Below are 11,300 nucleotides of genomic sequence, written 5' to 3' on the forward strand. Positions count from 1 at the left end.
CATTATGGTGCTCTCAGGCCTTGCTCTAGTCAGGGGGCTGCATTGCTGTTTTGGCTCCAAGACACTTTCCCCAGCAGTTTGAAGCCTGCAAGTTCAGCGTATTACAGGAGGGGGAGAAGGCGGGATGGAGCACGGGGAAGTGCTCCACGTCGCTGCTTTTTAAATAGAAGCAAAATTACCCTGAGCCGGTCGAGACTCAACTTTCTCCCAAGGACCAGCAGCTGCAAAACAAGGAGATAACTAAGCAATATATAATCCCCCACCCCTCTCCAGCTCGGCGTCTGTTTAATTTTAATGCTTGAAACGCGGGGCTGACATAATTAAAAGTTAGCGCTGGGGAGTCCTGGGTGCTGCTCTCGGGCGGACGGAGCCCCGGGGCGGCGGCGCTTCAGCACCACGGAGAGCGCCCGCAGCTCCGCGCCCCGGCCCCGCTCCGCGCCCCGGCCCGCCCGCCGCACCCCGGGGAACGGCTGCGGCAGAGCTGCTCCTGCCTCCCTCCGTGTCCCCCGGCTGCAGGCGCTTTCCTGCCAATCTGGGACTACAGTGGAAAAAATATGCAGTAAGTTGTTTGGGATCATGCCTAGTATTTCTCGGATAGTTCCTCTAATCTAGCTACCAAAGGCAAGCACCAAAAACAAGAATGAAATAATGTACAGAGCTACAATATTTCAGGAAAAAAATTACCTTTTCATGTAAAGTTCTTAAAGTCTCCTTCATAAACTTAATTTTCATTGCTATTATCATTATTACTGTTGTTATTACTGTGACTCTTGTGATATCAATATTAGTTACTAGGTTTGCAAGAAAAAGTCCAAATAAGTATAATTCAGGATAGACACTTAGTTGATCGTGTCTTAGAGCAGAATTGTTCCTGTGCTGCACACACAAGCACACTTCTTCTTATATTTCATCCGTGAAAACAAAACCTAGGGCTGAACTGCTGAGCAAAATCACTGAAAGGATGTTTTCCTTGGAGCTGAGCTGAGCTTTGAGGGGATCATTCGTAAAACTCAAGGAATAACTCCGTTTGATTAAATGGCTCTCTTGCCTCTCCATGTCCAAATGTTTTCTTTCCTGTGATTCTCAATACCTGACCACAGAAAAAGGCTAGCAGCTAAAAGGTTATTTTACCCTAATTCATGTGCAGTAAAATGTATTTTCCAATTAACCAAATTTGCCGATTTGTCCCGCTTGGACACTCTTATAATTTATAATGTAAAAGTGTTCTTTCTTTATCTAAAGACCAAGGTGACTGCTTTTAATTTTCTGTAACCTCTTTACACTTGATGTTCACCAGACTCATAATGTTAATTGGCTTCATATACGGATCATCAGTTTAATGAAGGAATAAATCCTATGTTGCTTTATGTCCCTCTGTTTTAACAATGATTGCTTTAATGAAGAATGTGACGTGTTTGAAATCAAAGCTGCAGGAGACATTAGAGGTTTTTTTTTTTTTAATGATGACTGAATTGCTTATTTAAAGCTAAAACCATGAGGTTTTCATATTTCAAAAGCTTTTCTTTAAATAATTTTCCATGGAAGATACTGACACATTCCTCATCAGAGAACTCTTTCTCAGAAATTATGGGCAGGGACTGAAAATAGCACAGTCCTGTAATATAAACACCTCAATTAGGTTATGAAATTATCTCTAACCTTTTATATCATTGCAGTTTTCATTCAGAGTTCAAGTAAAACTCCCAGTGAGTTATAAGTAGTTATGCCAGCCTAAATAAGGAGTATTTGGGGGTAACTAATAAACCTCTTTGTTGACTGACTGTATTTCCACTGTTCATGGGTAGATGATGAAATTTACAGGGGAGGAAGGATTGTCAGTTCATACACAAAAGCTCTAGATTGCTACAGTCTATTTTTCCCCATGGGAATTTTAGGATTTCAGGAGCAAGGGTAAAATACAATGAAACATGGACTCATAGAGGTAAGGTGACTGCAAATCAGAGCATCAATTAGGTCAAGCTGGAAAGCAGCAATTAGACCCAACAGCATGTTCTAGTTACAGTAGCTACAACAGGTTTAACATGCACAAAGAAAATGAATTCTGGTAATTGAACTTCTATATTCCTGGTCCCATTTATAGTAAGCCTTCCTTCTCTCTCCTCCTTCTGCCTTTAATGGAGACTTCATATACTTGTATGCATAAACTGGTATATATTTTCTTCTCATTTGAGAGTTGTTGTTAACAGAAATTACATGACCATTAGATAAAGGAACGTGCAACATCAGAGAGGAAAGTCTCTAATCAGAACCTAGACAAGGGCTAAGCAATCAATTGAATTGGATAGAAATTTCATGACAGGGCAGAGGAAGTGCATGAGACAGAAAGGGATATTAGCTTAAATGACATACCACCGAGAAGTCACTCAGTATGCCAGGCCTGAACCCATGATTTCTTGTCTTGTTTATGTCCTGGCAAGTGTTACACTCATTCAATCCAGGTTGCAAAAAGCTTCATGTAGGTACACACAGACCTTCACCACTGCCCTCCATACAGTTCTCTTAGTGCCGTATGTTTCCCTTCAGAGCTGGCGAGGACCCTATGAACAGCCCATAATTCACTCTTGCCTTCCCTCTCAATGGAAAACAAGAGGCTACTTCACAGCACCTCTAGTGGCACAACAAATTAGTTTGCCAGGAGCCTTCCTCAGTATCTGCCACACTCTGCCTGGAGCTGTGCCTTTACCAAACCTATGCTTAGGACAGGCAAAGTCTGTGCCAGGATGAGGCAAAACAACAAAGGTTTTCAGGGGATTATCTGGGTTTTTAGTGAAGATATCATACAAAGGTGCTTCTTCCCGGATAAAATAAGTATTCTAACCAAGAGTTGTGAATAAAGACTTCCAAGGGAAGGTCTTTCTGTCTATGGCTTTTGAGGACACAGTTGCTTGGCCACAAACACTGGCTCAGCACATTTAGCAGAAAATATGATGCAGATGAAGAGTTGATTACAATGTGGATCACAGTAGAAAATCTACACAGATTTTTAAATACACACATCAATTTTGTGCTGCCTGACAATACCATATAACCTGATGGTTAATCAAGAAAGGTTTCTTTGAGCAGATCTGAAACGGCATAATGGGGTTTATGCCAGAATGCCGCATATTGTGTTACAAGACCTGAATTTACAGCATCACCAAACCGTGGTTTCACTTAAAGTTTAGTTAGTTCCCAGTATCAGGTCATGTTCTCAGTGAAAATCTACAGCTTTTGTTTTCCACGATAAGGCAGGCCGCGATCTAGCTCTGAATAAGGGCAGTTAGTATATGCAAGAATCTAAAGCTGCACACATTCTGTGACAACAGAAAGCTAGCAGTTCCCCCTTAGTCTGTGAATGGCTTCTAGCAGTAAACCCAATAGGAAGAAATAAAACATTTTACTAGCTGCTTTAATGCTGCTTTAATGTCTCATTCACCAACGGTAAGGCAAATTCACACCTACTAACTACTCTCCTTGGAGGTGAGCTGCACTCCAGGCCAGCAGAGAAGTGGCCTAGGTGTGACATACTTTTGCACAAAGCCATTGAAATGCACCCTCTGGATGTGGCAATGCTCTCACATTAGCCCAAGCACTCCATCTCAGTTCTGGGTAAGTTGCACCATCCTTGGGGCTGAACCAGGAGTGAGGCTGTCTCTGAACATGTGCACGTGGGTGGTCATAAGAATGAACCCACATGTACACACGCATTGGCATGTGCAATCTGAAGGGGACTGATGATAGTCTGGAGGGTTTGGTATCTGTGGGAAAGCCCTGGAATTTACCATAGACACTCAGTCACTCCTCTTTCCCGGAGACAAGCTCCAGGACTATGAATAAATACTATCCTCCATGGCTCTTTCAAATAATTGCCCCATTTGCTACACGAAGAACAGGAACCATAGTAATTACCCTTGGCAGTCTGGAAGAAACACCGAGCATTCCTAGAAGATTGCCTCATACCAAACAGCATTTTCAAGATTGCAGAGTGGATAGGAGAGACTTACAGCACCGCTGTGCTCCAGCTTCCTCAGGGCAGGCACACAGAAGTTTTCTCTTCCTCCCCAGCTCACCCCATCCCTGCAGCCACCCCCCAAAAAAAGGAAACCACCTCAGATCAATTTCCCCAAGCAAATCCTTTCTGCCTTACCTGTTCCAGGACACCCCCAGCAGATCCTCTTTCCCCTGCTTCAGTGCCAAGGAGCACCTGCCCATACCTTGTGAAAGGATCACCACAAAAATCCCTTAGAACAAACATTTCTACAATCAGGAGACCACTCTCGTGAATTTGTGCTCTTTACAGTTGACTCTCCCCCACAACACACTGAGACCCCACTGCCATGTTGGCTTAGTGCTCTCCCCACCTTAAGGAGAAATGTGACTGCACATACCTCACATGCCTGGACCACTTTAATTCCAAGCCTGGACCAAATGCTTTGTCATGGGCCTGAGTGTAACCCTTCATCTCTACCACGAGTAGGATTTTCTTATTTTGAAATTTATACATGTTTCAGTTAATGAATGAGAAGAAAATTCTTTATTTTAAAGCAAAATAAACAAACAAAAAAAGGCAACAAAAAGAAAAAGCCTACTTGTGCTTAATTGTTATTCTAATTATGAGTTGTGGTGTAGTGTAAATTTTTTCCCTTGGCATTATTATGAACCTCATTTCCTTACAAAGTCCAGGATAAACAATTCCAATACATTTTTTTTTAATTATCAGAGTTTAATGGGGCATAATAAGACTAAGTTGAGTGGTGCTGAAAAAAAAAAATTAATGTGTGCAAAACTACCTAGTGCACCTAGCTTGCCTGTACATATTTCACCTATTGTATGGCAGCACTATGCTAGCTAATATTCAGTGTGCCCATCATTTATTTATTAATCATACTTGCTTTTCAGTAGAATTTTTTTCCTGGCATCTGAAACAAGAAGAAACACATTATGATATCCTAGAAAAATAATGGGCAGTTCTCTGGGTTGAGCAGTGAAGGATGAAGCTGATATACAGCTAATGGTGCTGGAAGCATTTGTCATGCATGGACAGAAGATGCAATGCTGGACACAGATCCTGCCTCTGCCAATCCACTCCAAATGCTGCCAGTAAAAACTTTGGTTCTTTAGTTCTTAGGCCCTCTACCACAAGAAGCAAAGATAAAACATCAGCTGAAGTCACCATTCAGAAACAACCTGGTCCAGACTCTCACTGTAGATGCATCTTGCCACTCCCAAAGTGTGGTTCCTACAGAGTTATAACACTGCAGGTACTTCTGCAGTGAAAAGGAAAAAGTGCCTAAGAGCAGCCTGGGAAATAAAACAGTTAAAGGGAGATCTGTTATGGCTCTCTATTCTTCCCAAGTCTCTTTGGCAATGGCACTGAATCCCAGGGCTGATGCAGCAGTTAGAACCACCCTGCTACCAGACATACATTCCACTTAACTAGGGCAACCATATACCAAGACTAAAACACTTTCACTTGAGGAAAAACTACTGGAACCTCCCTGAAGGGAAACATGTCTGTCCTCCTTATCTGTTATATTCCTTGGCACAGAGGACCTGATACAGTACCCACTGAGGCCACTGTGAATGTCTTCTCTTCTGGAAAATTATTTGATTCATGACTCTCAGAAAGGTTCAAATACAACATACAAAGCATACCAATGTTACATTTCATTTATTTAAAAATTAGCATTTTATATTACATATTAATTTAATATACCCCAAGTGTTTGGGATTTAAATTAAATAAATTTATTATACACATCAGTATTTACAGAAATAAAAACATTACTTTTTTTTTTTTAAGTCTCATTGGAGTAAAAAAATTCTTTATGAAGATTCTGGCCATGGGAGATGCCACATTCTGTGAGAGGTCAGCCTCCTTCAAGGGTAAATGGAAACAAGAAACCAACCAGGCTTAAGATACACCTCAATGAATTGACTGAGGAACTGCAATGGGCTGGTTACCTGCATGAAAGCAAGACTGAAACATCTCAAGGGGTTCCACCCAAGCCTGTGTCCTCCTTTTCTTCAATGCAGGGGAGGGAATCAGCTTGCATATTCTACCAAAACTCGCCTCAGGCACCAGACCAGGCCAGTATCTAAGCATCCTCATGGACCTCCAAAGCTCCATGGTTTTCTTTCTTCTTGCTAAACCACGAGGATTCTGACCCAAGCTTAGGATCCCACAGTACAGCAAATATGGAAAGGCAATCTCTGCCACACACCCTGACAGCCATTACAGGGACAGGAATTGCCTCACCATACAGAGTAGCAGCCCTGAGTTAGAAGCCAAGTATGCTGATTCCCAGACAAATACTGACCCATGGGCTCTTTCAGACTGGCTAGCAAGTCCCATGGGGACTTATGAGGAGTTCTCTACATCTGATAGAGATGCATAAATCTCAGGGGAAGAAGTCCCTTTCCTGGTAATGAATGATCTGCAAGTGGTAGAAACCTCTAAAATTAGCCCTGAGCAAACACCCTGAAAGCTCAAAGCAGGACTGCACACCCCCACTGGATCATGCATCCAAAACCGATTAGGGCTGTGCTACTGACACCTGCATCCCATCCTGGATTGAGGCAGGATGTCATGCCTGTTAAATCACTAGAAATTCTGAGCCTTGGTATACAGAACAAGACCTTAATTTGAACAGTCAATGTGTTTCAACTCCTTCACATAGCAAGTTCTTGATTTTAATACTTTCCTTGGCGAACAGGCACTCAAAGAACTCTCCACAGAGGTCTTGAAGTCTGCAGCTCTTCACAAGCCAGCCACATTTCCACAGCCATGGTGAGAGGAGAAGGACTTGAAGCACAGACCAGTTTCTGTCTCTCTTGCCCTGTAAACTGAAATGCCATCTCCTTTGGTATCTTCAGTGGCAAATGGGGAACTGAATCCAGGTGCACACCACAAAGAAGTCTTGCTAATGACAACCACACCTTGTTGCCACCATGTCTTTATAATTTTTAAGGACGACATTCTGTTTGTCATCAAAGTAGAGAAGATTGAGGGACTTCAATTCGTCTGGCACACAGCAGGGCATGCTGACATCTTGAGACAATTTCAGTGTATAAACAATGGATTGAACTGTAGCATGGTTTGTTGCATTTAGACTTTCCCCCAAAGGGAAGATGCAGGATCCTCTGCAATAAAATGCATTGTATCCACTTGGGTGAATAATCCATCCTGACCAGCCAATAGCATGGAAGTCTACATAGAGCTCCCTTCGGTGACACGCTGCCAACGGGCTCCTGGCAGCAGCGGCTGCGGCAGCTCGGGGTCTCCTGCTCATGCTGGCACTGCTGCTTTCCATGACAGCAGTGTCGCGAGAAACACGTGAAGATTTGGCAGGTTGGTTTGTTCCTGATTCTGAAAGGAAGCTGAACGTTAATATTTCACAAACAAAGTTCATTTACAAAGTACTGTATTCTGTGTGAAAGTCTATTAAGTAAATCTACGTCCAAGTCTTCAGAGCAGATTTTAAAACAGCACCTAACCTGTGAATGTACCAGAAGCGGTGTGTATTCAACTGCCATTTACGCCACACTTCCAAATCTGTCAAATCTTGGGTCCTGGAAAAGCCCCAGTTCAGCAGAAATAGAAAAAAACCCCACAGTGATCTACCAATATTCTGAACTCCACAGTTCCTCTTCAGGGCTGAATGTAGTCAGAATGGTATTAAATGTCTTCATACAGCCACTCCTACAACACACATTATTCTGGGCAGTGCTAACGGAGGGTGGAGATCACAGCCTTTTTCTCTACAGTATTTTCCCAGGAACTATACCCATACACTTGCAAAGCAGAATGTGCAGAAACCTGTTAATGTGCAAAGTAACATCGTAAAAAAATTTTTCAAATTTTTGATCCTAAAGAAAACCACCACCAGGTTTACAGAACACTGCTAAGGAATGAAGTGTACTGACTATAGGACGCATTCTTAAAGAATCTTCTGAGAAGCCCTGGGATCCATGGAGATCCATGTACACAAGCTGGAACTCACTGATATGTAGAACAATCTGTGTGGTCACTGACCACTAACAACGGGCAGAGAGTTTCTAACAACTAGAGAGTTTCTTCGTTAAGAAGAAATTTCTCAATCCTGACAGTATCCCGTGGAGAGCTTGATGCTCATTAAACTAGATCTAGGATTTAACTATTAATTTTTATTTGGAAAACAGAAATAAACAGGACGGCCTATTTTTTTTAAAATTTTATTTCTAATCAAATTCACCACCTACTTCTTAATATTGTCCTACCTAGCTTCTAATATGCAAATACAAACGTTTACCAGAAAAGCCTGGAAAGCCAAAACAGCATGATTTTTGCCCCTCCTTCAAGCTCTTTGCATTTATCAGACCCTAAAATCCAGCCTTAGCTGATTTTACACTAAGGCCAGTGGGAGAAGTAAGACACTGTTTTGTATTTTAAGGCACGAGGGCGTTGTCTTTGATGAAAGCAGCCTTTAGTCACAATGCTAATTAGTCATTGAAGTTAAAAAGGTGCTTAAAAACGAAGGACGGAGAAGTTCGAATTGCTTGTTTAACAACCTCTTTCACTCCTAAAATCACACTTAATGACTCTACTTTACCAGATTTTTGACAAAGCATTCCAGGTCCCTGAGTTTTTTTCAGTATAGACCTAACATACAATTTTCATGCAGATTTCACCACCACAAAATTAATTTAAGCAGTACTTAAAAAATAGAACTCCTGCCCCATTACAAACTAAATAAACCCGATTCTCCTTAGGATTAATGAATATTTCTGGCACACACAGTTTTTGTGAGGGGAGTGGCAGGATGCTGGTGACCTACTAGAAAGGACTATCAAATCAAATTTCGATCACTGACAAAGCAAAACATCAAACCTGCTCAATACTGCAATAACTGAAGTTAGGTCTACGTGAGGTAGCAGGAGGCAACAGAAGATGAACAGGCAATCCATATTCTAAAAGTGCACTTACTTGCAGCAGAGGGTACGAAGCTGTGAGACCTCCGTTTGTTACTGTTGGTGAAGAGGACAAGGAGAGCATTTCTGCTCTCCTGCAAAGTGCTCTGGCTCTTGGCAAATGTAACCACGTCGTGTTCCATTTCACTGTTGGAAACATGTGTCGCGGTTATCCAAAAGCCATGGTTGGAGCTGCTGTTTCCAACCCACTTGGAAACCTAGTGAAGATAGGGAAAAGAAAAAAATATTGTTTCAATATTCTAATTACAGCATTATAATTAAGCATTGTTTATATTAGGAAAAGAGAATAGGCAACAAGCCATGAGAGCATAAGGAAATATATTATAACAGAAGTGAGATAACTGTATAGCTGAGACTCCATTGACTTGAATATTTAAACAAGTAATTCAACACTTAAAAATACAAAATAGCATATGCAGTCCCCAAAGCTACATTTACATAAAGATAATTAATTTCAGAGAATTTACCAGTGAACACTTGAGTGTACACTCAACACCGTTTAATATTAAAATAAGCTCTCTCTGGCTTTCAGTAGAAATTTATTTTTCGTAGCAATCTAAACACAATAATATGAACTCTCCCGACTTTTCATACCGTTAATACTTATGTAAATCTAAAAAGCATGGCATTTGAAGAAATTCACAATCAAGCAAATTTACTTATCTAATTGTTAAAATTGCACACTGATCAATTAATCGATCCCTTACTCGATCCCTTAATCGACTAGGTTTGGGTTAGTCAGTTCTCACCATCCTTGTGCTCCTAGCAGCTCATTACCACTTCTTTATTTCAGATAGCACCAGGTGTACTTTTAAGGGTAGAGAGAAGGCTTCTCCCTCTGCTGCTGTCCTTCTATTTGAATTGACCTCAAAACCCAGCTTAATGGCAATGCTGGTGTTGTAAGGTGCCATCTCAAAAGTTTAAGAAAAAAAATTAAGTCAGACTTCTCTGCTTACTGTCTGTGTGACATTGAAGACTTCCCAGCCTTCTGTGTAGAGGGACAATAATCTTGATGCAATGAGATGTTTTTTCTGTGGCTTATTTTCACTCTCCAAGAGCTCATACACTTCTACCTAAATAACAGCAATATAAAACAAAAACAAGAAGAAATTAATTTGATTGTTCTTACAGCAAAGTAGGAAGATGAAAATTATGCAGGTTTCTGCTACATCATAGCTTTAAAACTGTGCCGTCATTCTAAAAGAGGTAAAAGGTAAATTTGGGACAGTTTAACAGAAAAACAGTTATCACTGCATACACCTGCTTCTAGATGTGTTCAGAGGCAGGATACCTGATATAGATACTATAGAAAATTATCCTAACCATCCTTATCCTGTTTTGAACACCTGCTATCGTCAAAGTCTTCTGTTCCTCCACATACTTGTCTTCAGGTCTGCAAAAAGTCCAATCCTGCCCTTTGCCAGAGGAATAAATACACTCAATTTCCTTACCCACCTTGTTTTCCCATGAATCCCTGGCTGCTATCACTATTTTGCGGAGCAGCTCCAGCAGACAAATTTCAATTCGAATTTCGAAATATCCCAAATCCCAGAAAAGTACATTTGGGATCGGTCTGACATTGGTATCTTTAGGGAAGGCCCACTGCCATAGCACACAGGTCAGCATAACGCCAAAGTCAAACCTTTAGATTACTTCTGCACGGTGCGGGCAAAGAAAAAGTGAGTACGACAGAACAAAAATAACAACAAAACGGGTTTGTGTGACACGTAGTCGCACTCCTTATTTTCAGTATTATTAACAATGATAGCAGAATTAGGTGTTTAACTATTTCCCCCCTTACTTTGCAGAAGTGTTGCATGTCGGACCTTCTGGACCGATGTGCCCTCTTAAGCTTGAAGACCCTGAACTCGGCTTTCAGCATCTGTTCGCTCTTCTCCATCGCGCTGATGTCGAAGTAGAAGTGGTGGTGGTCCACGTGAACTGGAAAAGACCCTTCTTTAGGAACAAGGCCAGACTCCCTAGGGCCTTCCCCCGCCCGCCGTGGGGATTCACCGGGGCTCGGCCCCGCCGCCCGGGCCCACCTCGGTCCTCGAAGCTGCGCACCACGTCGCCCTGCAGCAGCCCCGGGGCGCGGGTGATGCCGTTGGCGTCGGCCACCTTGTTGAAGAGATCCACCATGAACTGGGGCGGCTTCTTGCGGGGCAGCACGTCGGGCGGCAGCTCCTCGATGTCGAAGACCTCCCGCAGGCGCTGCAAGGCCGCCGCCAGCACGGCGTCCGGCGGGTCGGGGCGCAGGGGCAGGGCGCCGGCCGCCCGCAGGCTCAGCAGCCCGGCCAGGCACAGCCACAGGCACGGCGGGCGGGTCGCCAT

At 42.6% G+C, this 11,300-nt stretch overlaps 1 protein-coding gene across 1 annotated transcript; it reads right to left on the reverse strand.

Moving 5' to 3' along the window:
- Nucleotides 1–5,763: 5,763 nt before the first annotated feature.
- On the reverse strand, nt 5,764–11,300 carry LOC132329572 (bone morphogenetic protein 7-like). The gene is made up of 5 exons (XM_059850771.1): nt 11,012–11,300; nt 10,771–10,910; nt 9,926–10,042; nt 8,965–9,166; nt 5,764–7,368 (listed from the first exon to the last, which is right to left on the reverse strand). The coding sequence occupies exons 1-5, from the start codon at nt 11,298–11,300 to the stop codon at nt 6,923–6,925; spliced, it is 1,194 nt and encodes a 397-aa protein (XP_059706754.1). The 3' UTR covers nt 5,764–6,922.

This window comes from Haemorhous mexicanus, chromosome 7, assembly GCF_027477595.1.
Source record: "Haemorhous mexicanus isolate bHaeMex1 chromosome 7, bHaeMex1.pri, whole genome shotgun sequence".
Lineage (NCBI taxonomy): Eukaryota > Metazoa > Chordata > Aves > Passeriformes > Fringillidae > Haemorhous > Haemorhous mexicanus.

What these genes read in the sequence shown, in the direction of transcription:
- LOC132329572 (XM_059850771.1), bottom strand. Translation starts at nt 11,300, where the DNA reads ATGGCGACCCGCCCGCCGTGCCTGTGGCTGTGCCTGGCCGGGCTGCTG. An exon ending in ACATGCAACACTTCTGCAAA is followed by an intron (nt 10,043 to 10,770) that starts GTAAGGGGGGAA and finishes GCTGTTATTTAG; the next exon opens with GTAGAAGTGTATGAGCTCTT. An exon ending in TCTTCAATGTCACACAGACA is followed by an intron (nt 9,167 to 9,925) that starts GTAAGCAGAGAA and finishes TATCTTCACTAG; the next exon opens with GTTTCCAAGTGGGTTGGAAA.